The sequence below is a fragment of the Stegostoma tigrinum genome, chromosome 3 (genome assembly GCF_030684315.1).
Source record: "Stegostoma tigrinum isolate sSteTig4 chromosome 3, sSteTig4.hap1, whole genome shotgun sequence".
NCBI lineage: Eukaryota > Metazoa > Chordata > Chondrichthyes > Orectolobiformes > Stegostomatidae > Stegostoma > Stegostoma tigrinum.
The window spans coordinates 26,689,073-26,716,195 of NC_081356.1; the positions used below are offsets into that span (position 1 = coordinate 26,689,073).

At 39.0% G+C, this 27,123-nt stretch overlaps 1 protein-coding gene across 4 annotated transcripts in view; it reads right to left on the reverse strand.

Moving 5' to 3' along the window:
• Positions 1–6,555: 6,555 nt before the first annotated feature.
• The window catches only part of fktn (fukutin), a 29,374-nt gene continuing 8,806 nt past the window's right edge, over positions 6,556–27,123 (reverse strand). The window contains exons 3-10 of one of the 4 annotated variants that reach the window (XM_048528185.2): positions 26,693–26,752; positions 23,982–24,176; positions 20,153–20,430; positions 18,192–18,324; positions 15,952–16,081; positions 14,315–14,448; positions 13,363–13,487; positions 6,556–10,191 (exon numbers count right to left, since the gene is read on the reverse strand). In XM_048528185.2, the coding sequence (XP_048384142.1) occupies positions 9,978–10,191; positions 13,363–13,487; positions 14,315–14,448; positions 15,952–16,081; positions 18,192–18,324; positions 20,153–20,430; positions 23,982–24,176; positions 26,693–26,752 (1,269 nt within the window). In that variant the 3' untranslated portion in view covers positions 6,556–9,977. Of the gene's footprint in view, positions 10,192–13,362; positions 13,488–14,314; positions 14,449–15,951; positions 16,082–18,191; positions 18,325–20,152; positions 20,431–23,981; positions 24,177–25,509; positions 25,520–26,692; positions 26,753–27,123 lie in introns of those variants that run through there. The other 3 variants (XM_048528187.2, XM_059643860.1, XM_048528186.2) reach the window with 3 other exon arrangements.

Consider the following 27,123-nt stretch of genomic DNA (forward strand, 5'->3'; position numbering starts at 1 on the left):
TCGCTGCTACCATGCTGTGAATCCAGTATGTGGGAGTAGTTTCAGAGATAATGGGAACTGCAGATGCTGGAGATTCCAAGATAATAAAATGTGAGGCTGGATGAACACAGCAGGCCAAGCAGCATCTCAGGAGCACAAAAGCTGACGTTTTGGGCCTAGACCATTCATCAGAGAGGGGGATGGGGGAGGGAACTGGAATAGATAGGGAGAGAGGGGGAGGCGGACCGAAGATGGAGAGTAAAGAAGATAGGTGGAGAGAGTGTAGGTGGGGAGGTAGGGAGGGGATAGGTCAGTCCAGGGAAGACGGACAGGTCAAGGAGGTGGGATGAGGTTAGTAGGTAGCTGGGGGTGCGGCTTGGGGTGGGAGGAAGGGATGGGTGAGAGGAAGAACCGGTTAGGGAGGCAGAGACAGGTTGGACTGGTTTTGGGATGCAGTGGGTGGGGGGGGAAGAGCTGGGCTGGTTGTGTGGTGCAGTGGGGGGAGGGGATGAACTGGGCTGGTTTAGGGATGCAGTAGGGGAAGGGGAGATTTTGAAACTGGTGAAGTCCACATTGATACCATATGGCTGCAGGGTTCCCAGGCGGAATATGAGTTGCTGTTCCTGCAACCTTCGGGTGGCATCATTGTGGCAGTGCAGGAGGCCCATGATGGACATGTCATCAAGAGAATGGGAGGGGGAGTGGAAATGGTTTGCGACTGGGAGGTGCAGTTCGCCCTTGACCACGTCTCCCGCATTTCCCGCGACACATCCCTCACACCCCGCCCCCGCCACAACCGCCCCAAGAGGATCCCCCTCGTTCTCACACACCACCCTACCAACCTCCGGATACAACGCATTATCCTCCGACACTTCCGCCATTTACAATCCGACCCCACCACCCAAGACATTTTTCCATCCCCTCCCCTGTCTGCTTTCCGGAGAGACCACTCTCTCCGTGACTCCCTTGTTCGCTCCACACTGCCCTCCAACCTCACCACACCCGGCACCTTCCCCTGTAACCGCTGGAAATGCTACACTTGTCCCCATACCTCCTCCCTCACCCCCATCCCAGGCCCCAAGATGACATTCCACATTAAGCAGAGGTTCACCTGCACATCTGCCAATGTGGTATACTGCATCCACTGTACCCGGTGCGGCCTCCTCTACATTGGGGAAACCAAGCGGAGGCTTGGGGACCGCTTTGCAGAACACCTCCGCTCAGTTCACAACAAACAACTGCACCTCCCAGTCGCAAACCATTTTAACTCACCCTCCCATTCCTTAGACGACATGTCCATCATGGGCCTCCTGCAGTGCCACAATGATGCCACCCGAAGGTTGCAAGAACAGCAACTCATATTCCGCTCGGGAACCCTGCAGCCCAATGGTATCAATGTTGACTTCACCAGCTTCAAAATCTCCCCTTCCCCCACCACATCCCAAAACCAGCCCAGTTCTTCCCCTCCCCCCACTGCATCACAAAACCAGCCCAGCCTGTCTCCGCTTCCCTAACCTGTTCTTCCTCTCACCCATCCCTTCCTCCCACCTCAAGCCGTACCTCCATTTCCTACCGACCACCTCATCCCGCCTCCTTGACCTGTCCGTCTTCCCTGGACTGACCTGTCCCCTCCCTACCTCCTCACCTATACTCTCCTCTCTACCTATCTTCTTTTCTCTCCATCTTCCGTCCGCCTCCCCCTCTCTCCCTATTTATTCCAGAACCCTCACCCCATCTCCCCCTCTGATGAAGGGTCTCGGCCCGAAACGTCAGCTTTTGTGCTTCTGAGAGATGCTTGGCCTGCTGTGTTCATCCAGCTCCACACTTTGTTATCTTAGTCACTGAGTTGTTTTTAAAAAATAATAATAGTCTTGCCACTGAAAGTGGGGGAAAAATCCAAATCTGCCTCACCGTATTTTTTCATCCCCACAGCAGTTGGGAGTAGAAAATTCACAGCCCTTGTGAGTCAGACCGCACTCTAAAGTTGGAAACTGCAGTTGTAATTTTTCCTTACTTTTTATTTGTGGCTGTGTTTGCTGAGACTAGCTCATGCAGTTGTGGTTGTCGGCAGACATTGGCTATGTATGAGAGTTTTTTGGGCTTGTTTAGCAATCACAGCAACCATTACAGACAAGCAACATCCTTTTTATTCACTAATTTTAGTTCATCAAAGTCTTAGCTATTGAAGTCAATGATAGAAGTTGAATATTGATGGATTGATTGTTCATTTTCAGTACAATTGTAACTGCTTGAAAAATATCTACCATCCTTCCACACATGTCCAATCCAATCTTCTACCTACATAACATCTACTATCTGCGTAATATTGCCCATTTCCAGTCCTGACTCAACCTATCTACTGCTGAAACTCTTGTCCATATTTTCAGTTGTGTTTGTCTCTTTTAATTTGAAAGTAAACTGAAAATAAAGCCCACCTTGATACTGCCCCCATCAAACACTTCCAGGACAGGGACATTACATGGTTCAATACAGACTAGAGCCTTCTCGGTTCTTTCGTTAACACAAGGAGTTGCAAATGAAACAACCCCTGCTGGGGCACTGTATCAAATCAAACACAAATTAAAAGTCAAATGGAAACTTATAGAACAAAATAGAAACTTACTAAATTAAAATAACGTTGTCTGGGTGATGATGCAGCCCAGACCCTGCGGTACCCAACAGTCTCTAAAGGCCTCCACTGTGCCAGTAAACACTGCATGCTCGCTTTCCAGGGACACCTGAGCATGGAAGTAGCTGCAAAAGAAGGGCAGTCAGTCAGGAATAACAAGTCCCTCCACAGGCTGCTGCCTGGACCCATTGATAGCCACTTTGGCCAGACCCAGAAGCAAAGCCATGAGAAGGACTTCTGTCTTGTCTTCCCCTTCCCAAATCAAGGGTGCCTGCAGATCAAAAACTTGGGACTGAAGTGCAATCAAAATAAAGGAGCATTCCTGTCAAAAAAACAAAATGTTTGCAAACAGAGACACTTAGCACATGAAACAGCATCTTCCCCAGGCCACAAAAACTATTAGTTGTGTTGCTAGACTTATCATTCCAATATTCTCTTGGCTTGCCCCATGCAGACCCTCCAACTAAATTCATCCAAAACTTTTCTTTATAACATAAAGAGCAACAATACCCAAGACCACACTTGAATAACCACAAAGAAATCACAATAGTATACGGATAGGAAATGTATGGAGACGAATAGGTTACCTAGGCTGACGAAAATACACTTTTTCTTAACAAATTCTGAATTGCTAGTGTTAACCATGATTCATTTGATTGTGTGCTTAGTTCTGATCAGACAGTTATATTCAGAGGAATAGAGATACACGGCAAGGAAGCAAAACCATCAGCCCAACTCGTCCATGCCAACCAGATATTTTAAAATTAGTCTAGTTCCATTTGCCAGCATTTGGCCCATATCTCTCTAAGCCCTTCCTATTCATAAACACAACCAGATACCTTTTTAATGTTGTAATTGTACCAGTCTCCACCACTTCCTCTGTCAGCTCATTCCACACACGCACCACCCTCTGTGGAAAAAGCTGCCCTTTGGCTCCCTTTTAAATCTTTCCCCTCACACCTTAAACCTGTGCCCACTCATTTTCAACTCCCCCACCCTAGGGAAAAGACCTTGTCTATTCACGCTATCCATGCCCCTCATGATTTTATAAATCTCTAAGGTCAGTATTTAGCCTTCACTCCTGGGAAAATAACCCCCATCTATTCAGGCTTTCCATATAGCTCAAACCCTCCAACCCTAGCAACATCCTTTGTAAATCTTTTTTGAACCCTTTCTAGTTTAACAACACATTTCCAAAGCAAGGAGGCCAGAATTGAAAACAGTATTCCAAAAGCGGCCTAACCAATACCCTGTACAGCCATGACATAATCCTACACTCATTGCACTGACCAATAAAGGTAAACATACCAAATGCCTTCTTCACCGTCTTGTCTATCTACAACTTCACTTTCAAGGAACTATGAATCTGCACCCCAAGGTCTCCTGGTTCAGCAACACTTCCCAGAACCTTACCATTAAGTGGATACGTACTGCCCTGATTTTCCCTATCAAAATGTAGCACTTCATATTTATCTAGATTAAACTTCATCTGCGACTCTTTGGCCCATTGGCCATCTGATCAAGGTCCCATTGTACTCTAAGGTAACCTTCTTCACTGTCCACTAGACCATCAACTTTGGTGTCATCTGCAAACTTACCACCTATATTTACACCCAAATCATTTACATAAGTGACAAAAAGCAGTGGACCCTGCACCCATCTTTGCAACACACTGCTGGTCATTGGCCTCCAGTCTGAAGAACAGCCCTTCACGTGGGTTCATAGCCCACTCCAAAGATTTGAACACAAAATTAAAGCGCAGCACTGAGGGAGGGCTTCACTGTCAGAATTCCTCTCTTTCGGATATTTTTGTGGATATGGGAGATCAACAGAAAGATGAGTGGCCCCCTGCAGTCCTGGCTCTCATCTACCCATCAATCAACATTATTTAAAACAGATTAGTCTAATATCACATTGCAGTTTGTTGGCATTTACTACATGTACATTGGCTGCTGTTTTTTGCATTAAAAAGTGACTGCACTCAAAGTATTTAATTGACTATGAAGTGCTTTGGCATATACATTCATGTGGCGGTTACCATAACTGCTGTAAATGGTTGCTGCAGATAAACAAACCAGTATGCACCAGAGATTTGTGCCCTTAGACTACTCATAAGCCTTAGAAACAAGCTTGAATCGAGATAGTAAAAAACTTCAGGAACACACTGGTCATAGATGAATGATGGCTCGATACCATACTACAATAATTGTGAGTTCATGCATATTCTTTGCACAAAACTTGCAATCAGTGACAGCTTCAGTAGTTAGACAAGACGTAAAGAGGCACTTTGGAAAATACTGTCTATTGCCAGATAATAGCTGTAGAGCAATTAAACAGATTGCATGAAGGAATCAAAATGTTTTCTTAATACGTTGTTACAAGATCACTGACGATTTGACTCTGTCAGTTTTGAATTTAGATCAGCTCTTGCATAATATTTCAGATCTAATGACAGCTTTTAGTCCTTCAACAGTGGTTTTCATATAGCTTAATTAAAATTTAAAGTAATTATTTTAAAACAAGTCAAGGTGGATTTCCAGGAAGGGTAGTTACAGGTTTGAGCATCTCACTACTTTTTACAAATCCCCTTTATTCTTAAGATTAATATCATGATGCATTGATGAGCATTCACCTGGAGTAGATGTCACATTATCTAATTGAAATTAAGGCACTATTGCACTCCAAGATTTTGGCACCTTCTGCATTGCAAATTTTCTATATTGCCTTTTAAAAAGAATTGCATAACAATCTCCTTGTCTTGGAACAAAGATAATTATCTACAAACAGCTGTACAAAACATTACTTCAAACAAAGCAACACCAAGTATATGAAGGAGATTCAATCACTTTTCTCCAATTTTTGTATACATCAAGGAAAGACTTCAGTCTTACATTTCCTCTGATTGCTTCCTTTCTACAGTTTCTGTCATATAAATCATAGAATCATAGATTGTAAAGGACTCAACATGATTGATTGCTCAGAAACAACGGTTTGTCTCTAACCAAAAATACTGGCAAACCAAGGTTTATGGAATCAGATAAACGTCTCTGTGCTGGCTTTCTGAAAGTTGATTTGAATTCAGTATCTCCACTATTGGTCTGTAATCTTATAAATTTCTCACTTTTAAGTGCTTGTCCAACATCCTTTAAAATTATTTAATGAATTAACTTGCCCATCATTTTTTTAAAAAGTACTGTTGTACAGTGGAATTCTGATGTAACGCAGGCTTGTAAACCACAATTTTGCTTAACAGTGGAGATTTCATGGCTCCAGACCTCTTTCTCTGACCTGGCCCCGACCCAACTCCAACCCTGGTGCTCTCCCAGCAACCCAACTTCCTATCTCTGGTTCAGTTTTATAACAGTTTCATGTTTTGGATCCTGATGACCATATTATAAACCACTGTATACTCAATGGTCTCTCCAAGGTGCACGTGCACTGAAGTACAGCAATCTAGAAAGTATTATACAGCTGATCATGAAATGTCTGTTTAGGATAATATATTTGCATTATCATGCAAAAGTAAAAGTAATGTACATTGTAATAAGCAAACTGCAAACAAAATAAAATATTGTATACATTTTCCTCCATGGTTGCTGCTTTGGCAAGCAAGCTTAATTCACCCTGAGGAAGAGTTCTGAGGAAGGGTCAGCAGATTCCGAAACATTAACTCTGTTTTTTCCTTCACAGATGCTGCCAGACCTGCTGAGCTTTTCCAGCAACTTTGATTTTATTCTTAATTCACCCTCATAGGGCTGCACTGAAGATGACTATTTTATGCCTAAAAATACTTGCTCCCACTTCACCATTGGATAAAAACCAAAGTGGACCAAGAAAGTCAATATATTGCATTATTTAGTTACCCACATTGGGAATAGCCAATGCTTGATTAATAAAAAGGACAAAGATAACAAGTTACAATTTATTTTTGAAACGTACATTTTGAAATATGCAATATGTTAGACAAACATACTAAACATGCTAAAAGTTGAAATTTCATCAGTGCAGCACTATTTTATCATAGATTTACAATACAGCACAATAAATACAATACCGTAAGCGCTAAAAAAAAGGTGCTTTTTAAACACTTTTCCTAAGATTTTAGTCACTGCTACGCAAACATCATTGGTATTGCAGAGCAACAGAATTATGCAGAATCTTGCACTAATGGCAAAATGAGCTTCCCAATAGGGATATTACCAGATGTTGCCATTGTTCCAGGGTGCTGAAAGAGAAATAGCATTTTTTGATAAAATGGGCCAATTACAAGACCCAATGATTAAGAGATTTAATTGCATACATAAAAATGAACAAGATACTCTTCTTGCATTTTAGTTGATTTAATACAGAATATATACACAGGTGATACTGTACTGAAAACAACAGGAGTTTAACACTTACAAGTTCTGACTGTACTCCCATTTTTAAAAAAAACATGATCAAGGTACATATATTCAGTACAATCCTGCTTTTTGCACCTCACTTTAAATTATATCTCCAAATGACTGGATAAACATTTCAAATCTATTCATACAAATATTGTATAAAATAGATTGCAATCTACTGACAGGTAGCAACATTATTCATTACATATTAAGTCTATGAAGGTAACAATAAGATGCAAAAGCATGCCATTATAACAACTTCCACTCAAACTAAGTTATTAAACTATTAATTTCATGTCAACTTAGATTGTAACATTCCACAAGCAAATTTATAAGTGGCACAAAGTGCACATTTGTGCTGGTGGAGTAAAAGCCCTTTGAATTTATGGAATGATGGGTGGCTATTTCCCTGTTTTCTTTCCCATCTGAATCTTAAATGTATAAATTTTTAAAATAAAAACCCTTACAGTTTGGCAAAGATTTTTTTTTAAAATCAGAGAACCCACACTTGTCACTCACAGTGCATATCAAATCAAAATGCATTATTGTTTATCTAAGCTTTTGTTATTCTTTCATTCGAACAACAGTAAATTCCAAATATATTATGTTAGTGTTTGGTGAAACCAAAGTACTATTATTCCAAAACTTCAGTAAAAGTAGCAAAATACATCTTCAATGGGTAAACAAAGTACAAATTTCACAGCAAAACTTTCAACTGGTCAAAGTGATCTGCAGCCTTCACTGCAAAACAAATATTATTCCCTATCACTCACCCTTTACATATTTAATAGTGTTCCCCTGCAAATGGAATAGCACCTCAAACACAGACTGATGTCCCAGTTACTTAATCCATATAGTCCTTCGCAAAATGTCAATTCACTGTAAAAGGTTTCTAGTAAATTTACCTGACAGGATACACATGTTAATTGCACCTACTTTTTACTGTGTTGCAGGCTGAGGACAGTTAACTCAGCAGAACTGAAATCAACCTACCGCTGGGACTGATTATGTTACACAGCGCAACTACTCATTGGAACAACTTTTTGGAGCACAGTTTAAGAAATGAACATTCACCATTTTGGTGCTGATGCATTGAAGACAAATGGGTGATGTGACTGATTTTAATCTTAGACTTCAATTTAATGTTTATTGTAACTTCACTGTGCAATGTCACTCAGCACTGGTTCAGGAAAATCAGGTTTTTGCTACAGCCGTGCACAAGGTGGAACCAATGCACGTGGCTGGAGTGCTTGGAGTCAATACAGAATCAGGCTGGTTGGGTTGATATCAAAGAGTTGCATCTTAAAAAATGTCTCACAAAGCTTGCATCAAGTTTTATATACAGCAGTTATATTGAACAGTAATATAAATTCAAGCCCATAATACAACATTCTATACAGCACACTTGTACTAGACAACCAATACTCTTACTAATAGAAGAACTGTCATGATTTAAGAACATCTCCTTCAAAACAAAAAGGGAAAGAGTAAAAAGGAGTCAGAGGCCAAAGTAGCATTCTATCAGGTCCCCATCATCCCTGTACCCATAGGCTTTTCTACCCTCAGTCGAAATCACAGTTTGTACTTAGCTGCATTTAGATTTACATATTAATTTACATTGGAATGACTGTTCCATGGAGACATTTGCTCTGTAATCAAGACACTACATAAATCAGGAGGCAGCAAAAAGGATTGTATTAATGAAAAAGGGAAAGGTGCATTTATTTTGAAAAGAAATTTTCTTGGTTGGATCCGAGATAACAAAGTGTGGAGCTGGATGAACACAGCAGGCCAAGTAGCATCTTAGGAGCACAAAAGCTGACGTTTCGGGACTAGACCCTTCATCAGAAAAGGGGGATGGGGAGAAGGTTCTGAAATAAATAGGGAGAGAGGGGGAGGCGGACAGCAGATGGATAGAGGAGAAAAGAGGTGGAGAGGAGAGTACAGGTGGGGAGGTAGGGAGGGGATAGGTCAGTCTGGGGAGGACGGACAGGTCAAGGGGGCGGGATGAGGTTAGTAGGTAGGAAATGGAGGTGCGGCTTGAGGTGGGAGGAGGGGATAGGTGAGAGGAAGAACAGGTTAGGGAGGCAGGGACGAGCTGGGCTGGTTTTGGGATGCAGTGGGGGAAGGGGAGATTTTGAAGTTTGTGAAATCCACAATGATACCATTGGGCTGCAGGATACTCAGGCGGAATATAAGTTGCTGTTCTTACACCCTACGGGTGGCATCATTACGGCACTGCAGGAGGCCCAGGATGGACGTGTCGTCTAAGGAATGGGAGGGGTCGTTGAAATGGTTCGTGACTGGGAGGTGCAGTTGTTTATTGCGAACCAAGCGTAGTTGTTCTGCAAAGTGGTCCCCAAGCCTCCGCTTGCTTTCCCCAGTGTAGAGGGAGCCACACCAGGTACAGCGGATGCAGTATACCACATTGGCGGATGTGCAGGTGAGCATCTGCTTGATGTGGAAAGTGTTGGACCAACTCTTTTCTGGCATAGTAAACACTACAGCACCATGTACCTTTGCATAAGGCTTTCCAGCAACCTTATAATATAGGGCATCTGTACCCAGTAGCTGAATGCGTTCTTTCCAAAACATTAATTTAAATACAGAATTCCATGCATGAAATAAATAATTTAAAATACAATAAGTTAACATTCTTTAGCACAATATTCACAAGATGATTCTAAACTACTGCTTTTACTGCTAGAATGTTATTCCATTTGTGAACACTAAATCTTAGTTAATTTTAATCTTCAAACTGTCTTTCCATATTATGAAAGAGGACATAGTTTACATATCAAAAGGGAAATCTTCGAATACCAATAATAACAGTGAACAGCATTAATGTGCTCAGTTTCTGGTAGTATGACAAGCATTTAGCAACTGTTCCAACAAAGGGAATTATCATTGGACTACCCTTTTCCTTATAGTTGTCGATTTAAGATCAATCCTCCTCTATCAATCCATTTAGTTTTAAGCCATGCTCAATGTATCTGGATGACTTCATCCCAGTCCTGGATCGGCCAAATTCCATTTTCTTGCACATTAGCTGGTGAATTTTTCCAATCCCAATTGCTTATAGGAATTGCCCAGTTCTTGCCATAGTTTGCCTCCACATATGGGAGTGTTTTACAGGGGACTCGCACTTTCAGTTCCAGAAATTCAGTCCAGCACAGGGTAAATTTAGGAAAAACATATCTGCAAAACAGTTTGATAAAAACAAAGTAAACAAACAATACCAGTAACATATTTTGTACAAAATCAGCAGATATACAAACTGCTGGCTGCTTTGCGGAATACCATCATTCAGTACACAAGACTGATCTCAAACTGTGAGTCGCCTGACATTTTAATTCTCCACATAGTTTTCACTACGGCCCATTTCTGGCCTCCTGCAGCATTCTAATGAAGCTCAACGCAAGCTTGAGGGACAACACCTCCTTGGACCAGGCACCTTTAACACTTTTTAGACTCAATATTGAATTTAAGAAGTTTAGTCAGAATCTCTGTTCTCACTTTGTTTCATTCTCCTTCTTTTGGTCTGTTTCTCTTAATTCTTTTAGAGTGCAGCTGTTCAGGATCCTAATACTTACGGCTCTTGTGGCCACATCTTTTGTTTCTTTATTTGTCCTATTACCATTCTCTTTGGTCTTTCCTTTTGTCACTCAATCTCTCCTTTTATCGACCAAATCCCTTCTGTTTTTTTTCCTACACTTGCCCCTTCTACATTCTCAAACCCAACACACCACTAACTAAAGAAATGTCATAGATCTAAACATTAGATCTGTTTCTCCATGAACAGAAGCTGCCAGACCCTGAATATGTCCAGCGTTGGGTGCTTTGTAGCTTTGGCAGTATCCTAGACAATTTGATGAAAATTATCATTTAGCTACCTTAATTTTTTAAAACAATTTTCTCATTAACCATAAGTTACTATATGCTATAATTCACTGGTTTCTGTGAATCAACCATTTTGACAGGTCTGCACACTAACCATATATTTTGCAACATTCTCCAGTCATACAAACTGAAGGGTATAAATGCCTACTCCAGCTATTTCTTGTGTTCACCACCCTCTCTGAGAACCCAATGTTCCTTAAATTCATGTCTCCTGTATCCCTTCATTTGTTTTGTTTCACTTTTTGGTGGTCTTGCCTTCAGATGCCAGGGCTTTAAGCACTGGCATTCCTTCCAATAACTGCATCACCTCTGTCTTCGAGATACTCCTAGGAACTTTGAACAAGTTTATGGTCACCTGTCCTAATTTCTGCTTATGCACCTGAGTGTCAAAATGTGTATTATAACTCTCCTGTGAAGCAAAACAAAATTTAAGGTCTTATAACTGATGTGAACTCCATGCTTCTAATGGAACATTTTGAATGTTTTCTCCCAATTCGGATGAAGAGTCATCTGGACTCAAAACATTAGTTTGCTCTCTCTCCACGGACACTGCCTGAATTACCGTGATTTCCAGCAGTTTTTTTTTCAGTACAGATTCCAGCATCTGCAGTAATTTGCTCCCAGAAAAATAGTTCAACCAGCAGTGAACCTGGTCTCAATCCCAAGAAATCTGGAAAGAATTGCTGCTCATGCTGAGTTTATCCAAACAGGAATGGCCAGGACTGAATATTTAGCCAGGTGACTGGCACTTGTGCTTTAAACATTAAGATAAACATTTGGTTAAGTGCTTGCAACTTGAACAGTAAAATAAGAAATGAGGAAGAATGTCAATGGAAATCAACACTTTTGGAGAAAAAAAACTTTGGTAATGCTTGGTTTTTTGCAATGCATCACTAAAAATTTTGGAGTTCATAGGAATGGTTCAAAATGTGATTAATTTTAGGTTGAAAGCAATTTTAGTTTACGTCAAGCAGTAAAATAATTTATTTTCTAATCATCTCACGCACTATTTCATAAGGAGGGAAACTGCTACAGTTCCATAAATATGCAACTGAATAGCTGAGCGTGCAGAGATTTTTTTTCTATTCAATACAGGCAAAATAGTGTGGATACCAAAATATTCATACGATCTGCAGATGTTTTTACAAACAAGGAATACACAAAATAGGGAAAAGAAATAGTTACTGTTGTAATATTAGTGATTCTTGAAGTCAGTTTTGACTGAAACATCTTGTTTAAAGGTTTTAATATAAAAACAAAAAGGGGAGTAAATTGGAAAACAATTATTATTTGCTTGAAAGCCAGGTTTTAAAAATTTATTGTTAAACTAAAAAGGTGTTTTGAATTCAAATCACTGTTTATGAGTCACACAAACAAACTACTGCTTAATCTTTGGGTAGTTTTTTAAAACTGAAAATAATGGATGAACTGATGTTTATTATTGGTGTGACAACCACTTAGCCACCCCTATCAACACTGAATAAAAGAAAACTATTGAACATTATGCACACTGAGCAGTTCTGATTTTACTCTTCTAAATGGATGCCCTCGTTTCTGACCTGAGTCAGTCAGAGTCTAAAAGCAAGATACCACATGTGTTGGAAATCTGAGATACAAACAATGTGCTGGAGAACCTCACTCCAGTTCTGAAGAAATGTCAAACCAGGCTCAAAACATTAACGCTTTCTCGACAAATGCTGTCGCACCTGTCGAGGTTCTCCAGCAATAAACATAATCTTTGACTGATTCCTTCAGTATCAATATTAGGGCACTGCTGTTCTTGCTCCACACCCAAATCAGAATGAATGAGAGACCCACATACACTGCATTGTAAGGAAAACAGTCAAAAAATTACCCTGATCCCCTTTGGAAACAAAAAATCAAAATTGTACAGACTACAGAAATCAGGATGAGATGTGCATGCACAGCCTCAGTGGTATCTGTATATTACATACATGCTACCATTACAGATGCAATGTGTGCTTTTCGGTCCTTACTTTCATGAACTGTGAAATCAGGAACAATAGTTAGTAGACATTATTTCACAATATATCTGTGCAGGGGAAGTGTGAAGGAAGCGGAACATAGGAGGATCTGGTGAGGTAGCAAGACTGAGCTCAGTTGGAAGAATTAAGAGTTAGCAAAATCATTTTGGGGACAGTTGAATGCCATCATGGTAGGTTTAAAATTGAACTCAGCACATCTGCAGAGTAATTTGAGGACTGGGATTGATATGCATTCTTCTTCCATGCTTTCTTTAACTATCACGTATAGATTTTTGTTTTCACTAACGAAGGGCACACAAATTAGGAACAGGGGTATCCATTAAGTCACTCGAATCTACTCCACCATCTGCACATTACTTTTGATATTGGTGCACAGAATGAAAATTCAATCCACACAAAAATGGAAAATAAAAAGGAGATGTTCACCACAAGTTGAAGGCAAGAAAAGCTGTTCATAACATACTTGAATTTTTTGCCAGTTTTGGCCTGGGTTCCTCCATTCCACATGTAATCATCCTCTTCATAAAAAAAGAATATATCCAATTTCACATTTGCTGCCTGAAAGGAAAGCTCAAGACTGTCATCTTCCTGGAAAAGAGAAAATAAAACAAAAGGTCAGTCTGAATTAATTTTACACCTCATAATAGTTTCATGAATCTGGGATTAAAGGCAAGAGCATCCTCACATTGGTACAAAATTAAACTTTGTCTCAAATATCTTTGAAAACAAGCCATCAATAATTCTACTAACTATTAACATCATTAAAATAGATTTTTTTGTTGCTAATCCTGCTGTTATTGTTATTGGGCTTTTAGGGTTGAAGCAGCATATTCCAGAAAATGGATGCATCTCTCATTCTCAAGCTCAGTCAAACATACAGCATGGTAATAGGTTAAAAAAAAAGTTTAAGACCCTTGTGAAATAATTTAAAAATTGGGTTCACAGCAGAACTCAAGCATCAGAATTTACAAAAGCAGGTATACACTGGACAAACTTCTTGGAAGCACTTCTAAAAAGTACATTCACTTTTTCCTCAAATTATATTATTATTAATATTTATTCATGTAGGAGGAAACATCATGGATAATTGAAGAACTGCCTCATTATACAGTAGTTGTCATTTGTTGGTTTGTACATTTGTTGCTATATAGGTAATCAAATTGCTTTATCGAAGCTGATAACGATTGGAGGAATTGACCTAATTGCCATCGCTCACATAACAGGTTTTGAGGCTGTATTTCAGAACTAAGTTTACTTGCGATTTGAAACAAATATGTAGTTTTTAATCTTCAAACTCTTCATTGTGAAAGGAACTGATTCCAATAAATATTGTGCATTTAATTATTACAAAGGGCGCTCGATGATCTAAAAGATAAAATGATTAATGATAATGGGAAATTATGCAGTTGACTCACTTTACCAAACTTGTGTTTCAGTGGCAATCCAGCCCTCTGGAAAGCTGAGATAATATCAACTTTATAATCCTTTATGAATATTCCCAAGTCCACATCCTTACTGTATGGAATGATATTGCATTGTCTGAACCATCCTAGAAAAATCAGACATGAGAATTTAGGGCAACATTGATTTTAGAAAGCTTGTTCCACTAAACTCTAAAATACTTGCAATAAACAAAGGCAAAAATCCATGAATTCAGACATGTCAGCAGTTCATCTGCCATTGCCGAGATATGCTGCATCATTTTACAAAGTTTGATAAAATTGCAGCCAGACAGTGTGTTTTTGAAAGTGGAAAAAATTATAACCAGCTCATAATTTCACTAACCATACTATGTTAAAAAAGAAATAAATAAATCTCTCGTTCCACTCGAAGTACAGACTGGAAATCAGTACCAGGATGTTCTCTTTTCTAACATCTTTCCATTCTGTTAAACAGTCCTTTTCTACTGTGTCTTTCAGTCTGCTGCTTATCAATATTTCCTTTTGGAGTCCAATCAATTTTCCATCCTATCTTAAAGATTTTATCTGCTAAATCATGTTTTCTACACTTCCCTATATTAAAACAGTAACTAACTTCAAAAAGTATAGAATTGGCTGCAAAGTGCTTTCAGATGTCCTGTCATGAAAGGGTCTATAGACATGCAACGTTCTATCTGGAAAAAAAAACCCCACAAAATTAGAAGTATTCAACTTATCCATGCTTTTTTCAATAAACTATATTGACTCAACCACTTAATCTTTGCATAAATCGTCAAAGCTTAGATAATATATTTATCCTTTCTCTTACATCTCTCCCGTTCAACTCTACTTCCTTCCCCAAACTCAAAAAGCAGCAGTGCTCTGGAACTGCCTGTCTTATTTCTGACCTAGTACCACCTCCTCCAAAAAGAACTCAATATCAACTTGACCATAACCATTCTTACAGTGAGTCTACCATTTATAGTCAGAGCTCAGCAAAGGAAGTGAATTGGTAGGGGTTACATGTATGTCTGAGAGTAGGGTATTTTTTAAATGTTGGAAGAACATTTTTTGGTGCTGGTTATTTTTAAATTTGCATCCTTCGTTTGTCCCTGAAATTTTAATCAAATACCCTACTTATATTCACATCACATGTGCCTTGCAACTTTATAGCCTCTCTCTGCTGCCATTCTTTTACCAAATGTGATTCTTGTTTTGAATTGACAGAAATCCAAGATTAATAACTAATCCTTAGAACAACTAGTTACTGATGTACGCAATTTTCTAACTGAACACACTTCTATTTAGCTCATGGTTTAATGGTCATTCTTGAGACTTCTCGATTCCACTGACTTGAGGGTCTTTTTGGAGTCTTTAATCTGACATCCATTTCTCCCTTATAGTGGCAATTTCCACCCAAAGTAATTTATTTAATTATGGTACATCACTTTAATCCTTCCGTTCCATAAACTGCAAGGGACTGCTTATCTTCAAGGATTTGTAGGAATTTTAATACTCCCACACCTTTTCTGACATTTTCACCCTGTTTCATTAGTCATACCATTTGTTATTGAATGCTTCCCAATACAAATCTTAGTACATTTTCAAAAAGCTATATAGAAATGGTACTTTACCTAGGCATGTTCCACTGCTGAGCCAGAATGGCACCTTCTGTCCATTCAATATCTTTGCAGCCAGATGAAGCACATCCTTTGCCTTTTTTCTAAATTCCATAGCATCTTGTGATGTGTCCTCAGGGTATACCTATAGTAAAACAGACGCACACATGGGACATAAAATAGAGAACACTGAATCACTTTCTTTTAAAAATAGATACACCCTATGAATATAGCCAGATTTTTTTAAAAAAGCCTTGATACAGTATGTTCATATTAACTGATATCTTTCCAATCCAACCAAGACATAGATAAGGCAAAATTATGTGATGCGTGAACCGGTAACATATAATTAAAGTTGTAACCGAGTTAATAAATAAAGAATAAATCCAAAACTACATACACTTGGACAAGATGTACCACCAAGGGAAACATCAAGTATATACTGTATGTGTAGTTATGCAAAAACATACAAATTAAGCTTACAATTAGGAGATGACGATATTGTTTGGTTTATGACAACTGTTGGACAGAATTCCATGAAGACATTTTAATGGGTTTTTTTCTGTAATAATTTGTGTAATCTGTACGTTTGACTCTTTAAAACTCCTTTCCAAGTTATGGACAGCTTTTGTGCTTTAAAGTCGTTTAATCTCAAAATAATCAATCATTACTTTCCCTTAAAAGTTCCCAATAAATCTTATAAGAGTTCAATAAATATACCGTAGAAGTAACTCTGTTTTACCATTCTAAATTCTGAATATATTGAACAAAAACCTTAGTAAACTAACAGAAAAACTAGAGCATTCTGCCGACACATTTTATTGAAGCCTTCTGTCTTGCACTCATCAGGACATTTGCAAAGATACCAATGTAAAGAGGAATAACATTTTATACCATAAAGAGAGAAGTGCTGATTGGTTAGTAAGTTGACTTTAATTGGTGAATGCACTCAGAATGCATCAGTTAGATAATGGCTGACAGTTAAGTGTCAAGCTCTCTTAAAATTTAAAGAAAGAAAGTTAACTGATGATTGCCCTGAAAAATGAACCAGAGAATGACTCACCTATTCTGTTATATGAAACAGATTGTGAATATATTCTGTATATTCATATGTAGCTTGTAGTATGCACAGGTGCACCAAACTGTGAGCCAGATGAACGTCAAATTGGTCTAAACTGCAGACAGAAATAACATTTCACACATCACACCTTTTTCAACTTCACAAAATTGGCAAGAACCATTCACTGATTAATTCCTCAAGATGAAACCTTGACCAATTAGAGTCATTGTGTCTTGTTTGATTTAAACAAAGCTTGGCAGTTAACTGTCAACATCTAACCAGTGCATTCTCAATGTCAATGTCTTCACCAAAATCCACTTGCCAATTAATCAGTACTCTCTTTAGTACAAAATACTATTCCTTTTTACACTGGTAATCTACCAAATGTTTTGATGAGTATAATACCAGAAGCTTTAATACTATGTTTTTTTTCAACAAAACTGAAATATATATATAGATCCGTATTTTAGTTACTGTAGTCCAAGCACTATTCACCACTGATTTTTCTTCAATTCATGTAGGTTAATGTTGAGATTTTATTTTCCAGTTTGATGGACACAAATTACTTTTTTTCTTCTCCTCCCTTCTATTTTGCTACATATTGAACTCAACAGTGAAAAATTCTGCCTAAAAATTAACAAGGTGCGTTAGGTTCAATTCCATTCTCTTCTCTAGCCCACCCTTTTTCAACTGCTCCACAAATTGTGAATCCATTTCATCAAAACTAGGGAATTAGATTAGATTCGATTCCCTACAGTGTGGAAACAGGCCCTTCGGCCCAACAAGTCCACACTGCCCCTTGAAGAATCCCACCCAGACCCATCCCCCTATAACCCAGTCACCCCTGAACACTATGGGCAATTTAGCGTGGCCAATCCACCTAGCCTGCACATCTTTGGACCGTGGGAGGAAACCGGAGGACCCGGAGGAAACCCACGCAGACACGGGGAGAACATGCAAACTCCACACAGACAGTCGCCCGAGGCTGGAATTGAGCCTGGGTCCCTGGTGCTGTGAGGCTGCAGTGCTAACCAATGAGCCACCATGCCACCCCGTGCCGAATATTTTGACCTACAGCAGAAAGTTAGTTACTCGATGCTGAACCTGAAAGTTTTTCAATACTCTATTTGCTATGGCTTTTTGTGACAACAAGACTTGGCCAAACCATCAAGAATTAAGTGGCACACAAACAAACCTGATAAAACATCCTTGCTTCTTTGTATCTGCATTCAACAAACCTGGATTGTGAAACCTCTTCTAGGAAGTTTGCTATCTGCTTAGGAACTTGGATTTCTAATCCATCAACTGAAGTCAGATGTAGTTTAGGTCTGTAATAAAATGTTTGCAAATTAAATTCATAATTGGACCCTTCTCTCCCCTATTCACGGCTCTGTTTCAGAATCGCATTACAGCCTAAATAAGGCAAGAGAAAGCATCAAGCAACAGTCTCTTTATCAGTTAAGAACACATTACACATTTACATCTTCAGGCAATGACAAGGTATAAACATGCTTGATTGTGGGATCTCCTTGGCTGACAGCATCCTGTATCACTAATTCTACGTTTGCACTAAAAAAGTGAAGTTATTTAGGACATCTGCAAATGCAAATTTTTGAAGTATTTTTGAGGTAATGTGCAATTTCTCCATGGACTCTCCAAGCCTGGAAAACAACTGATGATAATTAGTAACTCTTGCAGAACTGCTTAATTTACCTTGTACAACACATGCCAGTAAAACAGCTTTAATAGGTATCCCACTGCTGACTAATAACCGTTAAGAGTTGCTACACACCGGTTAATCCTAAAATGTAATTCAGTCCACAAGTACGTAAATGCTGGAGTTTCCAATCTAATAAATTTAAAATAAATAAAAATTATTGGCAATGTTAAAGACTAATCAAGCGTTTAATACTGTACGTTAGAACTCAAGGCATAAGAGCAGCTCCACGACTGTCCGTTTCTATTTGATGAAATCAGAGCTAATCCTCAAACTCAATTCCACTTTCTTGTCTGATCCCTATATTTTTATTCCCTCAACAGTTCATAGAAATACATATAAACCCTACAGTATGGAAACAGGCCATTCAGCCCAACAGGTCCACACTGACCCATTCCCCTACCTTTTCCTGTAAACCTACATTTTCCAAGGCTAATGTACCTAACCTACACATCCCTACTCACGATAGGCAATCTCATACAGCCAATTCACCCAACTTACACATCTTTGGATTGTGGGAGGAAAACAGCAGAAACCCACACAGACACGGGGTGAACGTGCAAACTCCACACAGACAACTGCCCTAGGGCAGAACTGAACCCGGGTCTCTGCCGCTGTGAGGCAGCAGTGCTAACCATTGAGCCACTGTGCTCTATTGATCTCAACCTTGAATGTATTTCAGAACTGAGCAACTTTACATTTCCACAGTAGAAAATACAAAAGATTCACACTGAGTGAAGAAATTTCTCAGAGGAAATAGCATTGCAATATTTCCTTTGTCAAGCCCTCTCAGAATCTTGCATATCAGAGAATCTCCAATCAAGGACAGTGGGTAACAGCACTTATTGAGATAATGCTTGAAAATACCTATGCAATTTCCACAATACCAGCTTAAAAATTCAAGGATCCCACATGACAAATATAAAACTTGATTAATTTAATCGCCATAAATTTTAATCTTGCTAGAGATGACGCATGAACAATTTCCAAGAAAGAACACATCATCACACAGTTTAAAAAATCATTGGCGTTATCATCTGCACAACAAACAATGTGCATTTATTTAAATATATAGTCCAAATAAAGATAGAATAACACATTAGGTTGCTAGGAGTCAAAACTACGTTCACACGTGTTTACCACTTTATCTTTGTTCCATAACCTATTGCCAAATTACTAACTTTTGGGGCTTTGATTTAGCTACACATAGTGGATCAGCTAGACTTCTCACATGACATTTTAGAATGTACTTCATTGGCTGAGAACCATTTTGGGATATCCTGATGTTCTGAAATTCACTGTACAAGCAGAAGATCTTTCCCTTGGAACAAACAAAAAAGAGCATAACTCCAGACGTCAAGCTGAATGTTATCAACATATCTTGCCTTCAACCAGCAGCACCCCTCTATCAGGTCTCGGACCACTTTGATTGTCCTTACTTGTTATAGGCTCCTGGATAACGCCCAAAATGCAGCTTGCGGAAATGGACAAAATTTTTGTCTGCATTTTGCTTGAGCCGAAGCTGCCCATGCCAGAGGAAATTGCCACTCCTTTCATAAAATACCACCAAGTGGATGGCATGATCCTGCAGCTTAAAGATGCAGTGCAATGGAATTTCTGTACCCGAGAGACCATCCATTCCAGCCAATCGCGGATCTTTACCACTCAATTCCATCCATTGAAAACCCTCCTCTTCAGCTTCTTTCTTCAGAAACACCTTAGGTGAATCAAAAAAAAAATTTTTGGGAAGCGAAAGCATATAAAATCTGAAATTGGCCTCCAATCAGTATTTAAACATCATTTGATTTGACATGGCCAAAATCGGTGCAACAGGTTTCTCTTCATCTTTTGAAGCAACTGGGCATCTTGCATTAGGATTAGTGTTAACCAAATGGCTTTGTAGATGGCTTAAGCCTAACTTATCGTGAACAAGGTTAAACAGAAGCAAATAGAAAAGACCTAAAACAGGTCATAATGAACACATATAATTATTTCAACTTTTCTTTCCCTCTGAAATTAACCGTTGAAATCATTTCAACACATTGCAAAATGAAGAAAACATGTTTCAGAATCCCAAAGTGCAGCCTCTCAAAATTAACATTTTTAGGTGCCAGACAGCTGTCTGTAGACTAGACAACTGGCTCAGTTCAGAGCAAATAGGTATTACCGTCAAGTTTACTTCATAAATGCTCAAAATCTTCAGTTAAAAATTAAACATTTCTAAATTTTAAAAGATTAAATCTATCTCTGCTAAAACCTTAAGCATAAACAGATGTTGAATTCTATAACACTAATTAAGAATTAAAATTTTAAAAATTCTGCACCATTTTTGACAATAAAGGAAACATTGATTTGATTTGTTTTAGCTCCAATAATTACTTAGGTTTCAAACCAGAAGTTCTGTAGCATCATACAGCTGCACAGCATGGGAACAAACCCATCAGTCCAACACATCCATGCCAACCATATATCCTAAATTAATCTAGTCCCATTTGCCAGCATTTGGCCCATATTACTCTAAATCCTTCCTATTCATATACCCATCCAGATGCCTTTTAAATGTTGTGATTACACCAGCCTTCACCACTTTCTCTGACAGCTTTTTCCTTCCACGCACCACCCTCTGCATGAAAAAGCTTCACTTTAGGTTACTTTTAAATCTTTCTCCTCTCACCTTAAACCTATGCCCTCTAGGTTTGGACTTCCTTAACCCAGGGAAAAGACCTTGGCTATTCACTTTTTCCAGGTCCCTCATTATTTTATAAACTTCTATGAGATCACTCCTCGGCCTCCAGGGAAAATAGCCCCAGCCTATTCAGCCTCTCCCTATAGCTCACATACTACAACCCTGGCAACACCCACGCAAATCTTTTCTGAATCCTTTCAAGTTTCACAATATACTTCCTATAGTGGACAGTCCAGAATTATACGCAGTATTCCAAAAGTGGCCTAACCAATATCCTGTATAGCTGCAACATGACCTCCCAACTTCTCTACTCAATGCACTGACCAATGAAGGAAAGCATACTAAATGCCTTCTTCAATATCCCATCTACCTGTGACTCTACTTTCAAGGAACTATGAACTTGCAATCCAAAGTCTCTTTGTTCAGCAACACTCCCCAGGACCTTATCATTAAGTGTTTAAGTCCTGCCCTGATGTGCCTTTCCAAAATGCCGCACCTCATATTTATCTTCATTTCATTCCATAAAAAAGACTTCCCAATGGAAATAATTAAGCAAAATTGGTTTTAAAAATTCAAAGGCACAGGTCATAAAGAACAAAGAACAGTGTAGCACAGAAACAGGCCCTTTGGCCCACCAAGACTGAGCAGACACATGATGCCTTTCTAAACTAAAAATCTTTTGTTTCTATGTGATCCATATCCCTCTATTCATATATCTGTCAAGATGCTTCTGAAATGTTGCTGTTGTATTCACCTCCATCATCTCCTCTGCCAGGCACTAACCACCATCTGTGTAAAAAAACTTACCTGTCACATCTCCTTTAAACGTGTCCCCTTTCGCCTTAAACCTATGTTCCTGAGTAACTGATATTTCAACCCTGGGAAAAAAGACACAGACTATCCATTCTATCCAGGCCCATAATCATTTTATGAAATTCTATCAGGTTGCCCCCTCATCCTTAATGTTGAAGTGAAAACAAACCAAGTTTGTCCAATCTCTCCTCATAGCTAATACCCTCCAAACCAGGCAGCATTCTGACTAACCATTTCTGTGCCCTCTCCAAAGACTCCACATCCTTCTAGTAGTGTGGTGACTAGAAATTTACACAATATTACAGAAGTGGACTCACTAAAGTTCTATACAGTTACAACATGTCATGCCAATTTTTAAGTTCTATGTCCCGACTAATGAAGACAAGCAAGCCATATTCCTTCTTGACCATTTTATTCAATTGAGTTGCAACTTTTAGGGAACTATGGACCTGTATGCTTAGATCCCTCTAAATAGTGACATTACAACGGGTTTTGCCATTTACTTCCCTCCTGCATTAGATCTCCCAAGGGGCATCACATTTGTCTGGATTAAACTCCACATATCACTTCTCTACCCAAGTCTTTAACTATCTGAATCCTCTCGTATCCTCTAGCAATCCTCCTCACTATCTGCAGTTTCCCCAATCTTTGTGTCATCTGCAATCATTAACCATTTGTATATTACAAACAACAGGGCTCCCAGCACTGATCTCTGCAGAATGTGAATGATCACACATCTACAGTCAAATAAACACCCTTCCAGGGCTACTCTCAGTCTTCTATGATAAAGCCAGTTCTGTATTCATCTGCACCAGCTCACCACGGATCCCAGATGACTTCGTTTTTTGTGTCAGCCTGCCATGAGGGACCTTGTCATTGGCCTTGCTAAAGTCTATTTACGCAATATCTACCATCTTGTCCTCATCAAACATCTTTATCACTTCTCAAAAAACTCAAATCAAGTTTGTTAGACATAATCTCCCTCGCACAAAGCTATCCTACCTATTGCTAATAAGTCCAAGTTCTTCTAAATATGAGTAAATTCTATTCCTAAGAATCTTTTCTGATAATTCTCACTCCCAGATTATGCCTTTTGCCCTTCTTAAACAAAGGAACAACACTAGCTATTCTCCAGTCCTTTAGGACCTCTCCTGTGACTAAAGAGGCCACAAAAATTTCATACAAGGCCCCAGCAATTTCCTTACTTGCCCCCTCAGCTTTCTGGGATAGATCCCATCAGGTCCTGGACACTTAAGGTTTTTTAAAAGATGCGACACATCCTCTCTTTTTTGACACTGACATGACCCAGCATATCAACATACCCGTTTCTAGACTCACCATCCACCACGTCCTTTTCCTTTGTGAACACTAATGCAAAGTATTCGTTAAGGGCCTCACCCACTTCTTCCAGCTCCACTCAATTCCATCCTTTGTCCTTGAGTGGACCTACAATTTTCCTCGCTACTGTCTTGCTCCTTATATATATATAAAAAATACCTTGGGATTTTCCTTAATCTTATTTACCAAAAACATTTCATGGTCCCTTTTAGCCCTCAAATTACTTGTTTGGGTTCTTTCCTACTGCCTTTGTATGCTTTGACAGCTCTGTCACGTTAACATTTTATTTACAAATACGCAGTTGTATAATACCTTAAGCATGTAAAATGTCCATCACATGTATAGTCACATCATAAACAATAGACAAAGCAAAGGACTTTACCCTCTTCCATTTAGCACTACATCATTCATAACATTGTAATGGCACTTACTTCATTTTTCCAAAATTTGTCCAATAGTGCAAATGTGGTGAACTCTCTGGGTGTACACAGGTACTTGCAGTTCAACCTACTGTCCGTATTTTCACTCTGAATATTCTCATTCATCCGTCCCAAAACCAGTGGATCAATGAGATATAACGGAATGTTGTGGATTGATGCTAAACCCAGAAACTTTTTGACCACTTTCTAGGAAAAAATATACAAGCAGCATTCACAAAATTACAACAAAGCATCAACCAGTTAACAAGAATACACAATCCTTTATACAATATGGCAACATTGTTATTGATTTAATCAAATGAATGCGCATGAGTCATTATGTAGACTGGACATAGGTTAGTGGGTAGTTGAAAGCATTCAGGTTGAAACAAAGACTGAAAGTGAACACAGAAGACTGTACATGTAGATGCCAGGTTTAGTTTTAAATGGGTACTGTAGATGTCTAATGGGCACAGAGATCAAGGATAGTGAAAACATGCAAATGTTTATGCTTTAGTTTATATTAGGAACCTTTCCTACCTTTGTTCACTCAGTGGAACAATAAATCACTTCAATTATGTTGCAGATATGGAAAATGAAACTACATAGAACAAGTGTAGTACAATCCAGTCTGCTCTCCTGGACCATAGAGAGATCACTTATCTCCATTTTGCTGTGACAATAATCCACTTAACAAGAATGTGGAGACCAGGCCATCTAGCAAATTTCACAGAAATTCCAATCCCACTCCAGTAGAATACGTGACCACCACTCCATGGAGATTCTAAAGACTAAATACATTGTTTTGCATGTTTCAGCTGGGTTGGAATTCATTACAGTAACTTGTCACAGAAGTATTTTTGTGGTGGGGAGTTTTGCAGACAAAGGAGAGAGGGAGAAGGGGAAAACAAAAATCCTTGAGATGGAGACAGAAGAGATTCAAAAGATATGTTATCTTTATACTAAAAAACTCAATAATAGAATAGGCTGCCACTTCTTTTGAAGAATTTAAGAATGAGGGCCAGGAACATACAGTCCCTCTAACCTGCTCCACTATCAAGAAAATCACGGCTGACCCTCTGCATCAATTCCAGTTTTTTCACCCTAACCCCCATTTCCTTTATATTTTCTAATATTATAAACTTTATCAACTTCAATTTTGAGTAAATTCCACAACTGAATGTTCACAGCCTTCTAAAGGAGGGAATTTTAGAAACACTCAAAGTTGTCCTCATCTCAGTTGTAAATGGCTAAACCCTCATTTGAGACTGTCACCTTGATCACAATTGTCTGGCCACAAGAAACTGCCCTTTATCAGCTTTCAGAATTTTATATTTCAATGTGATCATCACTCATTCTTTTACGCGCTAGGGAACATAGGCCAACTCACATCTCAGGAGCTAGGCAATGATGTGTGCACAAAAATGGTTTGTGAAATGAATCCTTTTGGAGAGTGAAATCTTATTGACATTAAGAGAAACACTGCAAACTGCATTCACTAAACCACAGAACAGCAACAAAGTGTGAATGACATACGTACCCAATGCACACTGTCTTCCATGGAATAACTTTATTTGGAATCAGACGTCTCAGGTTAGATTACCTCCCTCAACTAAATGAACTGTTGCTGGTTGTGCTAGTTAAAATGTCTTTGTGTCCTTGAGCTGGAGACTTTTTTTTATTATTACATGTTCAAGGGATGTGAGTATCACTTGCTAGGCCAGAATTTATTGCCTATCCCTAATTGTCCTTAAGGTGATGGTGGGCCCTGCCTCAGTGAACTGCTACTGTCCTTGGGGTGTAGAGGCAGTTGCTGTGCCGTTATGGGGTCGTTCCAAGACTTTGGCCCAGCAACAGTGAAGGAATGGCAAAACAATTTCAAATCAAGATGTTTGTGACCTGGTACAGACCTTGCAGATGGTGGAATGATTCTCAGCAGACAAAAATTACAGAAGTAAAAACAGAAGTTGCTGGAAAAGCTGAGCATTTCTGGCAGCATCTATGAAGAAAAAAATCAGAACGTTAACTCTGATTTTTTTTTCATAAATGCTGCCAGACCTGCTCAGCTTTTCCAGCAACTTCTGTTTTTGTTCCTGATTTACAGCATCCACAGTTCTTTGATTTTAAAAATTACAGAAGCCCTCCCTGCAACTACCCAAACGAATGCCTCACCATTCCCTTGATGATCCTGCTCAGCCATAAGTCACGTTTCATCAGCAGTGTTCATGAGGTCTGAATTCCTAGACAACATCCATGTGGCATTGCAACCAGCATGTCCCTTTTCCTCAACATTCTCCTTAGTCCTTCTCACCGACTTACACTGCATTTCCTCATTATCAAACACCCTACTTAGAATATAAATAACTAAACTGATGCATCAGTACAAACAGAGGCATTACTGCTAAGACAAATTGTTAAATCAGATAAATTTGAAAATGCTTTGACACTGTCTGAAGAAAATTGGGTTATTTCTCCCTGGGTCCAACCAATATTCTTAACTCATTAAACAAACTAACTGGTTATTCATTTACTTACTGTTTATCAGATCATGCTGTGCCAAAATGCTAGTTCTTCATTCATACATAACAGTAGCTACACCTTAAAACCATTCACTGGATGTGAAATGTGTTGGAATACCTGAGTTGGACACATATAATAGCAAGCTCTTCCCACATTTCCCTTGTCAGAACAGAACAGCAATGAAATGCAAATGACATACATACCCAATGCACACTGTCTTCGATGGAATAACTTTCTTTGGAATCAGAAATGTAAGACTCATTCTAAAACAAACAAATTTTTTTTTAAAAAAGATTCCTTGTAAATCCTATTCTATGTACATAATACTGAAATACAGCCCATAAAAACACGGAATTGAGTAAAATGCTAAAAGTTTTCTCATCGAGAGGTCTGAGGACAGAAGTTCTGAAATATAAATAGGCACTTTCAAGAATTGCACATTTGACTTTCCTGTGAAATCACATGAATGTAAAAGCAGCCCCTAGTGGCAGAAGGAGCTGCAGCAACTCACTTTACTTCTCTATCAATCTTTGCAGAGGAGCACAGTTTTTGCTTCCAGTACTGCAAGTCAGGTGAGATTTTTCTCTCAGAACTGCCATAACAGGCATGCTGTTTATGATGGTCAGCAGAATCT